The sequence below is a fragment of the Mytilus galloprovincialis genome, chromosome 6 (genome assembly GCF_965363235.1).
Source record: "Mytilus galloprovincialis chromosome 6, xbMytGall1.hap1.1, whole genome shotgun sequence".
NCBI classification, from domain to species: domain Eukaryota; kingdom Metazoa; phylum Mollusca; class Bivalvia; order Mytilida; family Mytilidae; genus Mytilus; species Mytilus galloprovincialis.
This window is the reverse complement of record NC_134843.1, coordinates 65,274,733-65,295,755: the sequence shown is the minus strand read 5'-3', so window position 1 is coordinate 65,295,755 and position 21,023 is coordinate 65,274,733. Positions and strand designations below refer to the sequence as shown.

General features: G+C 32.9%; 1 protein-coding gene across 2 annotated transcripts; it reads right to left on the bottom strand.

Annotated features, from left to right (window-relative positions):
• Window positions 1-1,660: 1,660 nt before the first annotated feature.
• On the bottom strand, window positions 1,661-20,859 carry LOC143080120 (protein unc-93 homolog A-like). 2 transcript variants are annotated; one of them, XM_076255808.1, is made up of 7 exons: window positions 20,718-20,859; window positions 10,880-11,440; window positions 8,287-8,435; window positions 6,171-6,410; window positions 4,023-4,158; window positions 3,600-3,731; window positions 1,661-2,285 (listed from the first exon to the last, which is right to left on the bottom strand). In XM_076255808.1, exons 1-7 carry the CDS (start codon window positions 20,842-20,844, stop codon window positions 2,041-2,043), a joined length of 1,590 nt encoding a protein of 529 aa, XP_076111923.1. In that variant the 5' UTR covers window positions 20,845-20,859; the 3' UTR covers window positions 1,661-2,040. The 2 variants fall into 2 exon arrangements, with proteins under 2 accessions (XP_076111923.1, XP_076111924.1); XM_076255809.1 differs by lacking the exon at window positions 20,718-20,859 and adding an exon at window positions 17,553-17,703.
• Window positions 20,860-21,023: the final 164 nt, after the last annotated feature.

Genomic DNA, 21,023 nt, shown 5'->3' with positions numbered 1-21,023 from the left:
ATTTATACAAGTACCGTTACATGATATGTATTTATTTGACCTGGGTTTGTATAATGCTTATCATAGGTTTATAAATGTTGACATCGAAGAATCAGTGTAAAACAAATCTGAAGGTACATTCAAGTAGTGGGTGATCGCCGTGATAAATCTTTTTTGTGTTGTTGCGGCGCAGAGCAATCACAAAAAATCAGCCTAGCGGTATTGACTCTTGTGTTAACATTTGATATAATTGCTACGACCATTTTTCGTCGGCTCACTGTCTATTGAATGTTGAAGTTATTGTTACCTAAAACATAGATAACTGTACCGTTATCAGATCTGTCATCCTCTTGTTGTATCTTCGAATTTTCATTGGTCTTCAACTTCGTAGCTGAGTTGACTTTCTAATTGGTTTGTTTTCAAGCGAAACTGATGAGTCGTATGTAGACGAAACATCTGGTATAGGTGATAAAAAAAAGTCATTATGTGTAGACGAAAAACTACCTAAATATCATTAAAAGGCGATCTAGACATACATCAATGATACTGCAACCAAACAAAACAATCAAGCAAAAACCGTATCGAGATCAATTCTCAATCTTTTATCGAATATAGAATTATAAGGTAAATCTATTGTTATGAATTAATCGAGTCATATTAATACGAAAAAATTATAACATTTAAAATAACTCTTAATGTACATACCTTTACTAGAATAAACATGTCAGTTTTCATTTATTCTTGGTTGCGTATACATGCATGGCTGAATAATTACATTAGATGTATGTTTCATTATAATACGTTATTCTGATTGGCTAACTGCACATCACGTGTTATTCCTTAAGCAGTTGTATCACACAATAAAACTTATCATTCATGATGACACGAGGTCCCATAATAAAGTGCACAGGTAAATTAAATAAAAACTTGATTTAAATCGTGTTTTTATGATCCTACTAGCTAAAAATGTAATTATAAGTATTGAATGCTTCTTTTTGTAACTTCATAGGGTTGTAAAAGCGTTGACCGTGCGCACATTTTTAGAATGAAGCGCTTCCGCGCTTCATACAAAATGTACTTCGGTCAACGCTTTTACACCCCAATAAAGTTACAAAAAGAAGCATTCAATTCTTAAATAATATGCAATGCTATCAGAGATAAAATCTTGACACTTCCCACTCTCAGTGTTTGTTCTCGTGCACTTTTTGGTTTTTCTTATTTTGTAGAATCGTTATATATTTCTTATATCTAAGACTTTTAGATTTTTATGTCATATACGTTAGACGGGATTGCTTCCCTTAGAAAATATAGTAGATACTTAGTCACCCGAAAGCGGTTGTGCTTAGGAAGTGCTTCTTTAGATCAGTTGGTTAACGCGCTGCCTTGTAACACTGAGGTCCCGGTAGAGACAAACAATTTTGTAATGAAATCCATGCTCTCCGGTTACATGGGCGTCCAACTAAAAAACCCGCTGTGGTTAAAGAGGAATTCTAGCTAGGGTATGTGTTTTGAGAGTCATAAGGGCCCCCCTTCCTTCGTGGGATAAGTTTGGTTGATAATATAGGGAATCACTTAAGTATGACTACTGAAGCGGGCTTCCCTTAGTTCAGTCAGCGCCCCACCCCCTTTATGAAAAGTTCTGTATCCGCCACTGACATGCCGATTAAATAATCAAAAAAGCGAGACTCATTTTTTTTAATACAACCTTTACATTATTTCGTTGACCTTAGTAATGTGAAGATCATGGTCGACATTGGAATTTCTTTTCACTAAATACTATAACTATGATGTTAAACCTCTCTTTGACTGTCATTGTCCTAAACAAATCAACCAATGACATTGGAATTAAATGCACATATGGTATACATTCACATTAAATAATTACCAATACATTTACACACATTTACATAATATATAAACAGTAAAGTTCTGGTGACAAATGCAAGTTGAATGACTATCAATCTGTTTTTAAAAATAATAAAATCAAAATAAATAGCACCACATCAGTTATGTACAGATCAACAATATTACAAACAATATACCAATTATACCATGAAATGTTTACAAAGGTGTCTTCTTGTTTTCATTTAGGTGGAAATCACCTTTCTTTTTGCGACGCTCAAGAATTTCTGTGATTGTATAAAAGATCATTCCAACTGTAAGGAATCCAAAACAAAGGCCAAGTTTGACTTTTGTAACCAAAAATCCACTCCATGCAAAAGCCATAATGAACCCTAACGATTCCCACAATCTGTAGTTCGAGAATGCTGCTTCCGTATTATTTGTGAAGAGATACCCATACAAGGCTGAAATAAAAGAAAGCTTATTTTAATTCTTAATTTTGATATGAGTGGAAATGAGTGAAGACATTGTATAATGTTAAAATTGAGAATGGAAATGGGGAATGTGTCAAAGAGACAACAACCCGACCATAGAAAAAACAACAGCAGAAGGTCACTAACAGGTTTTAACATTGATAAAAAAATAGAACATTTAAGAGTAAAGTCAGCATGAAACAACTGAAACGGTACGATAATCAAGAGTAAAGTCAGCATGAAACAACTGAAACGGTTCGATAATCAAGAGTAAAGTCAGCATGAAACAACTGAAACGGTTCGATAATCAAGAGTAAAGTCAGCATGAAACAACTGAAACGGTTCGATAATCAAGAGTAAAGTCAGCATGAAACAACTGAAACGGTTCGATAATCAAGAGTAAAGTCAGCATGAAACAACTGAAACGGTTCGATAATCAAGAGTAAAGTCAGCATGAAACAACTGAAACGGTTCGATAATCAAGAAATGTAAACTATAAAGCCATCAAAAGTTGGCTGGGTTCTTAGATGAAATGATATTGTATGTTATCAAACGATTATAGACGTCTTCTGGTCATTTGTGTCGTTAGTTTGCAGTATCATTGGTATTAATACACACTATCCTTTTTTTTTATTAATACTGTTTGCTTTCTAATCAATTGATCCCAAGCGTATCTGATAACATTTAATATACCATGGTCAATGAAACATGAAACATCGGAATATCAGCATCTTACTTTTACGGCAATTGAATTGTCGGAACTATTTTAACACCTGCATGAGTGAAAACGTTTCGCTACCATTTGTCATGGAATGTGCTGCTTGTTAAAAACTATCTTATCTCTCTTGCTCGTAGTGTAAGACATTTTGTTACTTTTTTCCTTTTTCTTCAAGCTGGTTCAATACTTTCTCATTCGTTACATATCTTACTAAATTTGCAATGTGCAATTCATTGAGCTTTTTGTCACTTTTTTATTAATCTTTTTTCCCCCAATCACCCACTTATGTTCAATCCTTATAAATATATATATTTTTTTGTGATTGCTGTTTTATTGACGTTTAGTTGACAAATACTTTAACTAAGATTAGCTTAGTCGTATTTGGCACAACGTTTTGGAATTTTGGATCCTCAATGCTCTTCAACTTTGTACTTGTTTGGCTTTATAAATACTTTGATATGAGCGTCACTGATGAGTCTTATGTAGACGAAACGCGCGTCTGGCGTACTGAATTATAATCCTGGAACCTTTGATAACTATTTTTTTTTGTTGTTGTTGAAAACTTAAGATATTCTTAAACATAATACCATTAATTTGTGTTTGAATAACTGCATCTCCCATTCCCCACATTGCTGCAAATACGTAAAACAGGATCTCGTTGTCTGGATTTGGTTGCCACAGAAACAAAGCTATTTGTGTTCCTCCATGCAATAAAAATGCTGAAAAATTATTTCATATTTTCAATTTTAAGTTGTAAATGAAATATGAAGAAAAATATTATAAAAACTTAGTGCATTCGATTGTACTTCAATTTAGAATATCAAGAAAATAATTATTTTTTATTGTCTTTAAATTTTATAAATTTAACAAATGAAGACAATATTGTTATCTTAACATATTTTTTATTCATGCATTTTTGAAAAGGTCTAGAACATCATATTTCATCTTTAGACCACATATTGGATCTTATTTTATAAATACGATAATTGATTGCATTTCAGATATCTTACCAAGCAGGAAAAAAGGTGCATGACCCACAAATTGAACCAATCTTCCAAAAGCGAATGAACAAATAGCATCCACTACACCATAACAGATCATAACATAACCAACGTTCCAGATCCCAATTGCACAACTAATGTACGACTGAAATAATAAAAAGTATGACGTCTGTATTTTAGACAAAGGATAAAAAATAAGAAAAAACACCAAAACAATTGATAAGCTTTATCAGAAGTGAAAGATACGAAATCTTAATCTATTTTTGTCAAAATGTCATATTTTTTTCCACCACAATTATGGATTGTGAACTTTGTTTTATGGTGCTTAAATGTTATAGAACAGAACGGATTTTAATCTTGTGGTTATAGCAAATTAAACCGCGGTTTTTACAATCATAATTATTTTAATGATAATCCTGAGTTTGACATGGTTTTTTCATATTAAAACGTAACAGTCATGCATGCTCAGTCAACACAGAAAAATATAGCGCATATGAACATCACATGAAATTCACATCAAATATGTCACGTGAGATTCACCTAAAACGATCTAAACGCATGAAACGCACATGAAAATCTCACACGTGAATTGTGATTCACATTAATGATGATAAATCTGAATCTGACGTCAAAATATGTCAAATGATTTTAAATAAATTTGAAAATATAATTAGATGTTATTTGTTTATAATAGTAAACATACACGTAAAATTTTTGTTTCAAACAAAATTCGGGTAATTTTCACGTGAAATTCACAAGAGTTTCAATTCACGTGAAATTCATGTAATTTAAATTTGCCTGTGTATGTAATAAAAGAAGTAGACAATGTTTTTGTTTCTGTGTCTCATTTCACTAGCGAAATTTCTTGCGGTCAACAAATCGTGACATCTTGACTGAATGTCGATTTCTACGGCGGGTAATGCATGCATTGTTGCTGACGATTTTTACTCTGTCAACGCATCCGGAATCATTCCGCCTGAATTCAATTGTTGTTTTTCACCTAATTTGTTTTTATCTTCTTGATGGATCTATGAGATTGAACATCGATAAACTTGTTTCCACGAATTTTTTTATCATCATTCTTGTGGAAATTTTATTTTAAAAATACTTTTGATCTTTGCCGCCACTGTTTTGTTAACATGTGTTATCAAATCTCTTGAAAATGTGTATCATTTATAAGGTAAACCGTAATGGGGGAAGTTTCGATAAGACCCAAATATAATACTTCTTTGCCCCATTTATTTGAATATAATACCTCAATATAAGCATTCATGTCTAAGGTCCAACAAATTGTATAAATTTAAAGCATTCAAATTTCCACTTATGGTTAGAACTAAAGAGTATAGCGAATGTTTCGACATAAGACCTTTGACAGGACTTGGCGATTCACTTTGTCGAACTATGCGTTCTGTGTTTCAACAATATAAATGTGGTTCATATCCAAGCGGCTCTGTCAACTTTTACCAAATTGAAAATGTATATTATAACTGATTTCGGGTGCTAATTTCAATGCTAGATAATCAGGAAAGATAAACAAAACATCGTTTGTTTTCCTTTCTCAAATTTTCATACTTCTTATTTGATATAATTAATATAATGTTTACCACACCTTGCCCTTAACTCGAATGAATTCTGAAAACAGACAGTCGTTTTTGTCTTTAACGATAGAAAAACATTTCAAAACGAGGTAGTATTACAAAATACCTATAAGATTAGATATCCGAATGAAGTATGCATATATTAAATGCATGCTCAATCCCAACGTGTAATCTATACACTTTATTACAGATAAACTATATGACTTAATAGTGTAATTTGACAAACTTAAAGTTTGTGTTTCCTAAAAATAAATTAAGAAATGGCAAACAAAAATGAGGTAATTTCCTTTCTCAAAGATTCATGCATCAACATGAATATTTGTTACTTTGAAATATTTAAGATATTACCAGATAGGGTCCATATCGCATCTACCCTCTCAAATCAAAACAAAACGTGAGTACAGACAGTTTATCTACAATTTGTCACAATAATTCGACGTTTACTGAAACATAACTACAAATGTTTTGCCACCTACTTGCTGTAGGCATCAAGTTAATTTTTATGGTACAATTTCAATTACTGTAGTCGTAATATACTTTCTCAACAGATGTTTAATACCTTTGTGTAATCGCCTGTTATAAATGCTTGCTCAATACCACTGTAGATGGTTAAGAATGTTAGGAGCTTCTGTGGTGTTGAACCCCACCAATGCTTGAATGTTGACAGGAACAATTCAGGTGATATTTTGCCATCTCCTCCTTGTTGTTTTTTATCCAGAGTAATCTTGTCAAGAAGTGTTGCAATAATAATAAACGCCATTACAGCACATCCAACATAAATACCACACAGTGTGTATACCTGTAATTGGTCAATATAATGAAATTAAGTCCAAGCATTAATTGATTGCAAATAGTTGGTACATGTAGTCATGTCTAATCTTAAAAGCCATTACAGGCAATTTCAATAACAGATGGATTATTGCATACATTTCTTCCATATGTTCAAACTATCTGTATTACATAAACTAAACGTTATAAATAATCAATTCAGACGAATATTAACAATTTACAATCATTCAATACTCAAAATGAGAGAATGATCGATAGACTCTGTGTGACTGACTCGTTCAACGATCGGACTATTGTCATGGTATTCGAAAAAAGCGCTACGAAACAAAATTCCTGTCTAGCCTTTCAGGTTCCGATAACTTTGAGGGGTGAATAACCTTTAACATTTTTGGTATATATAAGCGTCATTTTATTTTCCTGATTTGTTTTGTTTGTCAGAATATTTATATGTAATTTATTAAATTATATGGCCTCAACCTGAAATGGACTTTCCGATGTTCAATGATAAGATAATCGAGTACTAGTGATGACTAATAGGTTAAATTGTAAGAAATAATAAATGTTTCTAAGACCAGGAAGTAAGAACACAATTTATAGATTAATTTCGGTTGTCGTAATCGTACCTTTATTGATCAACTTCAAATCATCAAAATATATCAAACTTAAGTTCAAACGTTCAAAAACTTGTTTTGAGTTTGATTTTAAAGGTTGACACAAAAAATTACATTCACAGTATTGAAGTAATGATGTATAACGATTAGTTAATCAGTAAATCATCAAATATTACATAAATTTTTGATCTTTGTTTTCTATTTTTTTTAATAAAAATGTGGTGTTTTTTTGAAAATCTGTTCATTTGCAATTGACCATAACATGTACATTTACTTTCATACTTAATCGATGGTTGCTGCCAAAGAAAATTTTAATGATACATTCTAATGCAACATCGTTTGTAACGTTCATTTTGTTCAGAAAACGTCTCCAATTTGCATGGCATCAATTCATAATTGCATAATTGATGCTGTGAAAGCGAACGCACAAGCACAGACGACAGATGATAGGTTTTAAATGGATGATTTGACGATGTTATCTGTCAGTTTTATTACAATGGTGAAAACTAACTTGTATGATTCAACCAATCACTACACATACACATAAATTTTGGAAACACCACCACCTAAAGTTGGTGATGAGCTCAGATGTTCTTGGAACAAGGATCTAAAACACGAGAGTAACATGTTATCAATTGCATGTGTCCAAAGCGCTTTTCTTGATTTACCTTCATCAAGAACGCGTAAAGTCGAATATTTGAAAGCTATATATAATCAAAAAGGACATAAAAACATAGCCAAATCTATCTAAGGTCAACTTTGTCTGAAGGACTGTTGAAAAAGTTTCTATATATCTTTTATAAACGGACAATTTTAGAAAGGTTTGTTATAAATCATATCTATATGACTACTGTGCTGATGATATCCTCAGAGACTTACAGCCCACCAGCAAGAGAAAAATAAAAACAACACGCTATCATAAATGTCATGCTTTATGCCTGGTTGCGCCTGTCCCAAGTCAGAAGCTACAAGCCTTTGTTAGTCTTGTATGTATCTTTTTTTTAAATTTTAGTTCATAAATGTTAAGAATTTTAGTGTGACGTCCATTTTCACTGAAGTAGTACACCTTTTTGTTAAGGGGCCAGCTTAAGCCCGCCTCCGGATGCGGAATTTTCATGCTACATGAAGACCCATTAATGGTTGCCTTGGGCTTTTTGGTCGGGTTGTTGTCTCTTTGACACATCGCCTTTTCCGTTCTCAATTCTATTTTATTAAATATTTGATAGTTTACTTATATTATCACAAAAATTTAACGAAGGTGAAGTTTTCACAAACCTTTGTATCATCCGGTCTATCCAAGTTAGAATTATTTGCTACTGGAGCAGTGGGATCAAAATTTGCCCCACATAACTCTAAATCTTCTGTGGTATTCCCTGGCGTTACAGCAAACACGGTGGATGAGATCAAATTACCCCAAATCTGACCTGAATATATTAAAGGCACAATCAGTTAAAACATTCTAAAAATCATATTTAAGAACAGGTTCCTGCAAGTTTAAAATTATTTATTCAGTCTTTTTATGCCTATTAGCTATAATTGCACTTGCATGTTTGTTAAATTATATAATAAGTTCAGAAATGTATTTTAATGATGCCATACGATTCTCCTCATATCTTTTATTCATCAAGAACTACGTATTCTGGGAAACGCGTGTCAGGATTCGAAGAACGGCAGCATTAGTTCGGGTGATTTGCTTTTGCGACAATTGGCATTTCATTTGCACCAAAATTATCTTAGTTATAACGTAATGTATGAGTAATTTAAACACATTTGCCTACAGGCAACGTTGTTGCGATATTCTAATGAAGAGTTCCGCTTGATGTTACTTCACTGAGCTAGTGAGCTTATCATTTACGGTAACTGTTCCGATGAATAAGAATTATCTGCCCTTGATTTTAAAAATGATTTTTTTTTTCTGAAAAGTACAAAAATATGCTTTACAACATTCATTTTTTTGATAATTTATTTTTCTTCGAGTTCTAGGTTTTTCGTTGTATATTGATTGATACCTGGTGCAATTTTTGTTTTAAACGAAAAAGTATTTTTGCAACATAACCAGAAGGAAGTTCAGAAAAAGACACCTATTATACCTTACATACATTACTTCGTATCATTTTCTAGTTGTTGAAATAATGTCTTGTATACACTATATCAAGTGCGTTTTCTCTTGAAACTCGAATCATATACAGAAAACGGAAGTAAATGTACTAAAACAACATGTCCTTGAATTCTTGAAAAAAAATATCCTTAGTTGTCTTTTCAAATGTTAAAAGCAATGGAGATGCACTTGTCATATAACATTTACATGTTCACCTAAACCTTGATATTTATGGTTACTTTTAAATCAATTATTTGATATTTTTTACATTAAAAGGCTAACGATTTGGTTGTTTAAAAAACTGAAAATTAACATTCTTGGTGTTGTTGGTTTTTTTTAAATACGGACAATACGAATACGAATACGAACATTTTATTTTGAATCGGTTCACATATATAAAACGATACAAATATAAGCTCTTAAAAGCTTTTTATGGAATATAGAATAACAAACTCCAAAACTGGAAACATGTTTTGTTTACATGCATCTGATCAAAACTATTAAGTTTCAAAATGTTCTCTGTGAAACGTTTAGAAGGAAATATGCGACAAGAAAACACTCTTTCAGAGTAACTAGAGGCTCTAAAGAGCCTGTGTCGCTCACCTTGGTCTATGTGAATATTAAACAAAGGAAGCAGATGTATTCATGACAAAATTGTGTTTTGGTGATGGTGATGTGTTTGTACATCTTACTTAACTAAACAGTCTTGCTGCTTACAATTATCTCTATCTATAATGAACTTGGCCCAGTAGTTTCAATGGAAAATGTTAATAAAAATTTACAAATTTTATGAAAATTGTTAAAAATTGACTATAAAGGACTATAACTCCTTAGGGGGTCAATTGACTATTTCGGTCATGTTGACTTATTTGTAAATCTTACTTTGCTGAACTTTTTTGCTGTTTACAGTTTATCTCTATCTATAATAATATTCAAGATAACCAAAAACAGCAAAATTTCCTTAAAATTACTGATTCAGGGGCAGCAACCCAACAACGGGTTGTCCGATTCATCGGAAAATTTCAGGGCAGATAGAGCTTGACCTGATAAACAATTTCACCCATGTCAGATTTGCTCTAAATGCTTTGGTTTTTTAGTTATAAGCCAAAAACTGCATTTCACCCCTATGTTCTATTTTTAGCCATGGCGGCCATCTTGGTTGTTTGGTCAGGTCACCGGACACATTTTTTAAACTAAATACCCCAATGATGATTGTGGCCAAGTTTGGTTTAATTTGGCCCAGTAGTTTCAGAGGAGAAGATTTTTGTAAAAGTTAACGACGACGGAGACGGACGCAAAGTGATGGGAAAAACTCACTTGGCCCTTCGGGTCAGGTGAGCTAAAAATGAAAGGTTATTTCAAATTGTCAAAAATTTCGAAACAATATGGATTCCCACGTCAAAGGCATGTTGCACTAAACTGGTAATACAAGTGGGTACGGCTAGAGGTCTTTCTTTATGTAATCTTTTAATTTGTTTATGTTACTTTTTCTATTCATTATACTTTTTGCCCATTATTGTCTATTCTTTATATTCTAAAACCCTACTATTGTTTTTGCTTCATTTTTCTCTTTTCTTTGCACGTTTTGCCCATTCTTATATCTATTCTGTAAACCCCATCCACACCTTCATCCAAGATAACAAAAATAACGAACCCATTATGCTTCCTAACCATAACTAATATTTTAAAAGGGTATAGATCTATCTTCTTGTTGAGAATCAAATTGTCTTCAAATCTGTTCAATTAAGTCAATAATGAAATCTGACTTACTTGTTTGAAATATCATGAAGAAGAAACCGAAGAATCTATTAATGACGTCATCTTCCGTTGCGCCTGTCAATTTAGCATACCACACAGCAATTTGCGTAAGATATGCACACTTAGCGGACCATAATGTGGCTGCGCCTAATCCAACAATTATTGAAGCTGGTATGATGGTTCCCCATACGGCATAAAAGTTAAATGCCATATAGACAATATAACACAACATTGATAATGCCACAGTCCATTTACATCCAAGATGCGCGATAACAAAAGATGGAAACAGCATGCATGATACAACAAGGGCGCCATATACTATAGACAATCCACCTGTTCCAAGTCCTTCCTCTTTGTTTAATGTACTTTGTAGATTTGATAGGGACTGGAATGATGTAAATAGGAACATAAATCCAACACTGACGACAAGAACATTTTTGAGAATTGTCTTCGTTCCCATTGGGGGCGTTTTAGAGTTTCCAGCAGACGTGGCCATACTGTACGGTGGTGGAACGTCTATTGAATTACCACCGTTCTGTTGTTCCTCTTTAGATTTTTCCTCCATGTTCAAATCTAAAATGACAAAATTCAACTAAGCAAAATAGTTATTTAGCAAAGGTGATAATAATAAATTTTGTTGAAAATATATAGACCATTGTAGGGTGTTATTTTTCATGGTCAGAGCTGAAGATAACGGATTCCAAATACGAGGAGTCGGATTCGCAATACAAGATCATACGAGGCTTCGGATTCCCAATACAAGACTTCGGATTCCCAGTACAAGACTTCGGATTCCCGATACCAGACTTTGGATTCCCAATATGAGGCTTAAGATTCCCGATACTTCGCTTCGAATTCCCAATACAAGGCTTCGGATTCCCAATACGAGGCTTAGGATTCCCGATACGAGGCTTTGGATTCCCAATATGAGGCTTAAGATTCCCGATACTACGCTTCGGATTCCCAATACAAGGCTTCGGATTCCCAATACGAGGCTTAGGATTTCAAATAAGAGTCTTCGGTCACCGGTCCGTCCGGATGTGAGTACGTACATAATATATCAATATATTAATACATCTTTACGGACATTTTTCAGGATACTTCCTTTAATATATATATAAACAAGTCTAAATTGAAAACTACGTTCAAACCTATGATTGCATTGGATAAAAACCGCAATTTTTATACGTGTGCATGTAAAACAAATTTCGTTGTAGTAGGGTCTAAATACAGCACAAACAACATTTTCCAAAAGACCAAAAAAGTGAAAAAGTATATTTAAACAAAACGCATTTGACTAACAGGTTGAACAACGGATGTTCTTTAACCCTGCTGACTGCTATTGGCGATTGCCAAATAAATTTGATCACGAGATGTAACAAAATGAATCTTAATATAAATTTAATGCTAAACAGAAAACAATAAACTTGTGGCCCAGATGTTATGCCACAAACATAAGGTGTCAATATTTTTTTGTACACCAGATCTAGATTTCGACAATATATGTCTCTTCAGTGATGTTAGGGATCGAAACGGTATTTGGAAGGCCATATAATTTACCCTCAATTTAAGATAGACTCTTGCGTTTTAAGAGTCAATATAGGATGAACGGATCATATAAACCGGAGGGAAAATATGATACAAGCCCAAACGAAAAAATATAAACAAGTCTAAATTGAAAACTACGTTCAAACCTATGATTGCGTTGGATAAAAACCGCAATTTTTATACGTGTGCATGTAAAACAAATTTCGTTGTAGAAGGGTCTAAATACAGCACAAACAACATTTTCCAAAAGACCAAAAAAAGTGAAAAAGTATATTTAAACAAAACACATTTGACTAATAGGTTGAACAACTGATGTTCTTTAACCCTGCTGACGACTGCCATTGTCGATTGCCAAATACAATTGATCACAAGATGTAACAAAATGGATCTTAATATATATAAATTTAATACTTAACAATTCTTTTTTGAAATTATCATTATCGATATGTAAAAGATCTAGTACATTCGAATGTTAGTCATATACATTTTACGCAAAACATAACTTATATATTTAGTGTTGTCATCATTAAACTGGCGAGCTAAGAAGTTTACTTGGATTATTTAATGTATACATAGACACACAAAAAAATACTAGTCATTCCTTAAATAAATTTAAACGTTTGAAAATCTGAAAAATTGAAGGAAATAATTTGAACAAGACAAATTGAATAGTTGGTCTCTTGTGGAGAGTTGTCTAATTGGCAATCATATCGCATCTTCTTTTTTAAATATACTGTTAAGAAAGATCTAAATCCAAGAATATTGTTGTCGTTATCTAAGCTTATTTGGAGTGTTTTGCCTTTCTGTCATTTACTTTCAGACATATAAATTACGCAGAAAATCATTACAGTAGATAACACTGGTACATGTACGATCAAATATTTGTGTAGTTATAACAAGTGTTTTAAAGGAAAAGAAAGTAAATTACGTTCGAAAGTACACCAGAGGTATCTTCTTGACAGCATAAGTACGGCTGCGCTACCGTTATTTATAATACAAATGTACTTAAAAAAAAGGTCAGGATGATAAACAATACAACCTTGATAGAGTTGGTTTTTTTTTCTGCATACAGAATTGATATGAATACCCTTTCCATTACAAGATACTGTGCATTTGTCGCACAGTTTTAAAGTTGTTTCATTCCTACAAATCACAAGAAAGGGTAGATAAAAACGTAAAACACTGGTCCTCATCAAAGTGAGAAATTAAACTGGGTCTCTGGAAAACTCCGACAGAGGAGATAATGGATCTGGTATTTCGTTGGTCCCGTTGATAAACAACAAGTTTGGTTTCCGTGCACTATTTTAAAAAAGGGATTTCTGTTCCCTATTTTTGGATTGTTTGATAATCCCACATGCAGTTAACAACTGCAGAATAAAAAGAGAACTGCTCATAACTTGAAAGAACATCTTCTTTTACAATTGTGAAAAAATGTTTTTCAAAGGACACTCTTTATACACATAACTATTCTTTTTATACAGTACAATGTTTGAATTAGTCTCAATGCTTGACCAGCAATTGAACAATTGACCTTATGCGCTTAAGCAATTGCATATAAAAAGAAGAAACATGTATGGTATGATTGCCAATGAGACAACTCTCCACAAGAGGCTAACTGACACAGATATTAACAACTATATGTCACCGTACAAGATATATTGTGCAGTTTGTTGTCACAGTGTCAGGGTAGCGTACTAGCTTGATATTGTAATCTCCCTAAATGCATTAAAATCTTTGTGACTTTAAACTATTACTTATTGTAACTTTGCATACTGCACGGTAACATCTGAGATCTTAAATATTTTCATTTCAATATTTTATGCATACGTTTGAGGTACGTATTGAATGTACATGTATATGTTTCTCGTTTTTATATAATTATACCGTTGGTTTTCCCGTTTGAATGGTTTTACAATAGTAATTTTTCGGGCCCTTTATAGCTTGCTGTTCGGTGTGAGCCAAGGCTCTGTATACGTACTTTGGCCTATAATGGTTTACTTTTATAAATTGCAACTTGGATGGAGAGTCGTCTTATTGTCACTCACACCACATCTTCCTATATCTACATAGCATAGATGGAAACTAATCAATAACAAACACACGTGTTAGAATGAACAGGGGAAGAGGTAGAGCAAATAAATTGGAAACATTTACAATGATAGGAACACAGTGTAGATATAAGCCTCTACATTTACAATGATAGGAACACAGTGTAGATATAAGCGTCTAAATTTACAATGATAGGAACACAGTGTAGACATAAGCCTCTACATTTACAATGATAGGAACACAGTGTAGACATAAGCCTCTACATTTACAATGATAGGAACACAGTGTAGACATAAGCCTCTACATTTACAATGATAGGAACACAGTGTAGACATAAGCCTCTACATTTACAACACAGTGTAGACATAAGCCTCTACATTTACAATGATAGGAACACAGTGTAGATATAAGCTTCTACATTTACAATGATAGGAACACAGTGTAGACATAAGCCTCTACATTTACAATGATAGGAACACAGTGTAGACATAAGCCTCGACATTTACAATGATAGGAACACAGTGTAGACATAAGCCTCTACATTTACAATGATAGGAACACAGTGTAGACATAAGCCTCTACATTAACAATGATAGGAACACAGTGTAGATATAAGCCTCTACATTTACAATGATAGAAACACAGTGTAGACATAAGCCTCTACATTTACAATGATAGGAACACAGTGTAGACATAAGCCTCTACATTTACAATGATAGGAACACAGTGTAGATATCAGCCTCTACATTTACAATAATAGGAACACAGTGTAGACATAAGCCTCTACATTTACAATGATAGGAACACAGTGTAGACATAAGCCTCTACATTTACAATGATAGGAACACAGTGTAGATATCAGCCTCTACATTTACAATAATAGGAACACAGTGTAGACATAAGCCTCTACATTTACAATGATAGGAACACAGTGTAGACATAAGCCTCTACATTTACAATGATAGGAACACAGTGTTGACATAAGCCTCTACATTTACAATGATAGGAACACAGTGTAGACATTTCAGTTTGAAGATTTTCTTTACATTAAAAACTGGGTTTTTTTGTAACCCTATATATAATAATATTCTGATAATCTGACTATCAATGTAATTTCTACATAAGAAAATTCCGACAATCTGACTATCGATTTATTTGGTTGAATTCCATCGTGCCTTCGATGATTAAAACCTAAAGGTTCTTTTATCTTTTCAGTCGAAACAAAAGTTCAAGCGTAGGTCAGTAGGATAATCTACATTTTTTGTTGTACATTATTTAGGTATATATTGTAAACACTTTCTCGTCAATTTCACTCGAAGAGGTTTTTTTAAGAATGCAAAAAACTATTATAATCACATTGTAAGTGTAAGTTCTGAAGGTGTTAGTTTATCAATTCAAAATCCCGATATATTCGATCATTTTTGCTTAATTTTCACAGATTTCTACAATTTTACCTTAAAGTTTAACTTCATAGAAACCTGGTATATTCTAAATTGTCAGTACATATCACCTTTCTACATAATAATTTTCCACCAATGTTTAATGTCTCGTAGTGAAATACATCTGTTCCGAAGGCAACCACAGTGGCAAATCCAGAAATTTTCATAAAAGGGGGTCCATTGACTGCCAAAAGGGGGCTCGCTCCAGACATGATTCAGTGATTCCCTATATAATCAAACACATTTTCCAAAACAAAAGGAGGGCCCGGGTCCCCTGTCCCCTCCTAAATCCACCGCTGCCTACTACTACAAAATAACCCCTGGTTTTCGGGATATCTTAGATAAGTGAACTAGTGATTGCATTAATCCTCAATGTTTAATAAAAACTCATGAACAAGTAACATTTGGCTCACAATCTTGTAAATATATTTCTGTTTCATCCAACGCTTCATATCTGCATTTGTTAGTTAGTTTAAGTAAACAATGACACTGATCAAAAGCACTATATAATTGTCAGGGAAGGGCTATACTTTTATGTATGTTCTAATTGGAGTGGGGAAATTAGTGGGATGACGCGAAACAAAGCGGTAATTCTAGTTACAAAAATTTACATAATTAATATGATACCGAATTTTGAAGGGACAATTGGAGAGATTTATAATATTGATTGTTTTGATACAGAATTAACACATAACAATTGTATACCGATTGATGATTGATTGTTTGTTGCTTAACGTCCAGTGACAAATATTTCATGCATGTTCAGGACGAGAACAAGTTAACATTATAAATGAATACCGACACATACAGCATATGTAGTTAATAATATCTTTGGATTCTCTTTTAAATATAATTATCTACAAATTATCTAAAATCAGAACTTAATAAAGCTTCACTTATCAATTGGTTAAAACCTTTAGATACGTTTTCACCTTTAAATATTGATCCTGGTTAGCTGTCTCGTTTTAAAGTATGACGCATTTCCATTCATTTATACAAATTGTTAACTAAAGATTTTGTACATATAGATATAAGAAGACGTGGTCATGAGTGCCAATGATACAACTCTCCATCACAATTTGTAAAAAGTAAACCAATAACGGTCAAAGTACGGCCTTCCACACGAAGAATTGGCTCACACCGAACAGCAGGCTATAAAAGGTTCCAAAAATGCCAGAGTATGGCCTTCAGCACAGATCCTTGACTCACACAAAACAGCAAGCTATATAGGTCCCCATAATTCCATGCATAGAAAACAGTTCAGTCAAAAGCGAAGAAGAGTCCTTTTATTTATAAAATCGGTGCTTTTAAGAATTCGTAATAGGAAAGAAAACAATTATGTCAAAGCGTCAAAGCAAAGAATGATCATGAAAATTATAAAAGCATTAGATAAAAACAAATACAAAAAAAAACCTAAACAATTCAGGACAAATGCATCACTTACACTAAGTCTTGCAATTTACCACACATTAAAAATACATTCTTCTGTAGAAATGCATGTTGTACTAACTTACTAGGACTAACATGTTTAAACGTATATTAAAAATAGTCTTAGCGCTATCTTAATATTCTTAAGACTTACAATTTAGCAACAAGTAAAGATAGATAAATTTGCAATATCATTTCAGAAAAAAAGTAACTATTCTTACCGTTAAAGGGTATCAACTTCCAAAAAAAGTTATTTAGACGGTGGCATCTAATGTATAGTAAACTTGAAACCACGTGGGATAGATTACATAGTCTACCTCGCCATTGAATGGTTGTTAGGTTAGGCAAATATAAACAATCTTTCAGAAGATAATACACCAATTTAACACCCAGACTAAGTGCATTATTTTATGTGTGACGCAAACCCTTATGTCAAAAATACAATCCTAAAGTAACAATAAATTTCATAAATAGCGGATATGGGTTTAGGGAATATTTTGAACTTGCGATACAAATTAAATAAGGGTGTTTCGAACAGTTTATTTTCGTGTGACCTTTATTAGATTTGCTAGTGAAGGAGAAGTTTTCGGAAGCCATATCCTAAATTGCGTATTCCAGGTGTAATGTGAATATTCCATTGACTGTTATATTACAAATATTTTATCGTGTGTTTTTCTATGTTGTGATGTTAAATATACTATTGCTTCAGAAAAAGGGAGAAGGTTTGGTACCATTAAAACGTTTAATCCCGCTGCAAATGTTTGCACCTGTCCTAAGTCAGATATTCAGCTTCGTGTTGATGGCCGTACATTAACCTATAATGGTTTACTTTTATAAATTATTATTTGGATGGAGAGTTGTCTCATTGGCTCTCACACCACATCTTCCTATATCTGTTATACTATTATATAATATAATATGTCACTGCCAGTCCCGATCCTCCTTAAACTAAAGTGACCGTCCCTTTTTCCTGATATCCCCAGGGAACTAGTGTAAAACGTAAATTAAATGATAAATGTAGCCCAATGAGATAAAATGAAATTGCACATCAGTTGAAAATTTATTGTATCCTTCGACACCGGTAACCCCTGAAAGACCATGCTTATCCGTTAAATCGCCACAAGACTTATATATATATATATATACATATATATATATTATATACCATATCGGAATAGTATGTAAATGGATATTACTCGGTAAAATTGAATTTCTCACCAACGCAATACATTATCGACAAAATCAAAACAAAATCTGTACACCATGAGAACAAACAGTATACATGTATACAGTACAGCACAACACGAGGGTGAAAAAACAGACACCAACCCAACGAAAGGATAGTTTGCACATATTTGATTGGTACAATAGGCCAATACGATAACCTCAACCACCCTCCAAGAAAAATACCTTAATACATATCTAGCAGTCAACATTCGACAAACTCTCTTCAACAATAGAGAGGAGCCTATATTATATGTCAATTCGATCTGTGACTTCCCCAGGGACTTAGGACTATCAAAGATCTAGATCTGCCATCGAACACTTTCTCTAAAATGACAAAACACACAATAGCATAAAACTAATCTTTTCACCTACTTTTTATAGTTTGTTCTTACGTTGAACTAGTACTGTTACATCACTGTCCCAGCTTAAGGGGAGAGTTTGGAGCCCGCTAACATGTTTAACCCCGCCACATTCTGTATGTATGTGTCTGTACGAAGTAAGGAGCCTGTAATTCAGTGGTTGTCGTTTGTTGCTGTGTAACATATTTATTTTTCGTTCATTATTTTGTATATAAATCAGGCCGTTAGTTTTCTCGTTTGAATCGTTTTACATTAGTAATTTAAGGGCCTTTTATAGCTGATTATACGGTAAGGTTTTTTTTCTCATTGTTGAAGTCCGTGCGTAGACATATAGTTGTTTTAATTTCTGTGTCTTTTGGACTTTTGAGGAGAGTTGTCTAATTGGCCATCATACAACATCTTCTTATTTTTGTAATCTTACTGACACAGGACAGGCCCATGACTATCTAGAGGTTTTAATTCTTTTCTTATATCTCAATCCGTCCTCTTTTAATCAAGGTCAGTTAGTTAACTAAATTAAAGTTAAAATTAAAGAACTTCGCTAAAAATTAGTACAGTAAAACATTTACATGTAATATAAACACAACGAAAGAAGAATTAACAGAATTCAAAACACAAGTACAAACAAAACAATATAGAAATTTTACTGTATCGAAGAGCGCTCGTGTAGTCACTGCTCAAAGTTGATTACCTTGCGGCAGGGTGTACCCTTTTAAAGTCTTATTCACTTATATGAAAGGCAATTATTTACTTCAATAAATATATTTTACACCATCGTCATAAATTTCTACACAACAATGGACTAACATAATTATCATAACCAGCCGATTCCATACAGTGTGTAGGTTAATGTATATCTTTGGTAAGCGTGCTTGCTAGTTGAACCGTGAAGTCATTATAAGTTAAGGTATATACCCTCCTTTCGAAGTAGCCGAGCACTACAGACAGATAGATTGGTTATATGTCGGACTAGTCTACTTTTAAAGGAAGGTGATTTGCCTAACCTAACAATGACTTCACGGTTCGCCTAGCAAGCAAGCTAACCAAAGGTATTACCTTTGCCTACACACTAATTGAAATCGGCTGTAATTCAAAACCAAAACTTTGAAAAACAATTTATAAATTTTTGAACTTTATTGATAATATTATAATAAACAATGGGTGTGAAACATGTTTTTTTTTAATTAATCCCTGCAGTTGGAATTTTACTTCCACAATAAAGCTCAACATAATTGTACTATTGTAATAGAATTGAGTTATTGTTTAGACAAATTTTAGATATCTTCATCCCTGTTGTAAAAAAAAAGTTATGATGAAAATCGTATAGCATGTAAAAAAAAAGGCTATTTAACAATGATGTCCGAATTATTCTGGGAACATATTTTGATCAAACAAACGACTTAACAAAGTTTTTTTAAAATTTCTGCTTGCTCTAGCTTTTTATGCTGTTTAAGTTTGTAATAATGAAAAAAATAAGACTTGTATTGAATAAGGAAATGTTAAAAGATTGAAAATGTCAAAATTAATTCGGTTTACTATTTTGATCATTTTTTTCCAAACGACAAAATAAAATTTGTTTTCATCTTCTAGCACTTCTTCCTGGCTATTTTCAAATTCAAAATGTTCAAGTTGCCAAATTTTGATATTCTCATATACAATATCCATTGAATATGTATATTTAAAAGCAATAATAACGTTATTCATTAAACTTGAGCATACATTGTTTATTTACACTGATATATCTCATGTACTTAACATAGATAATGAGCACCCACCAAATTCGAACAAATATTGATTTACCTGTAGGAGATAACATCAGAGGACTTGTAACAAGGAAGTCCATTCCATCCCTGTCAGACTGGTCAAGTAAACAAACATTACCGCTAGGTTGTGGATTCGCTTTTATTGTTTGTATATCTTCTGCCATGTTAACATAAAAAAAATCCCGGTCGGTTATATCTTAGAGATACATTTATGTGTCGGTTGTAGAGTAAATGTTTGTGCATGAGCTTGAATATCATTTTAAAAGCATACTAAATCACTAACGTGACATAAATACAAATTACTAAAAACAATGACAAAGATGTCGGTATATCGGTGGGGTAT

Coding starts and splice junctions, on each gene's coding strand:
- LOC143080120 (XM_076255808.1), bottom strand. CDS start 20,844: ATGGCAGAAGATATACAAACAATAAAAGCGAATCCACAACCTAGCGGT. Junction 8,436..10,879: donor CTTCATGATATTTCAAACAA/GTAAGTCAGATT, acceptor TAATATATTCAG/GTCAGATTTGGGGTAATTTG. Junction 3,732..4,022: donor TGCACCTTTTTTCCTGCTTG/GTAAGATATCTG, acceptor ATAATTTTTCAG/CATTTTTATTGCATGGAGGA.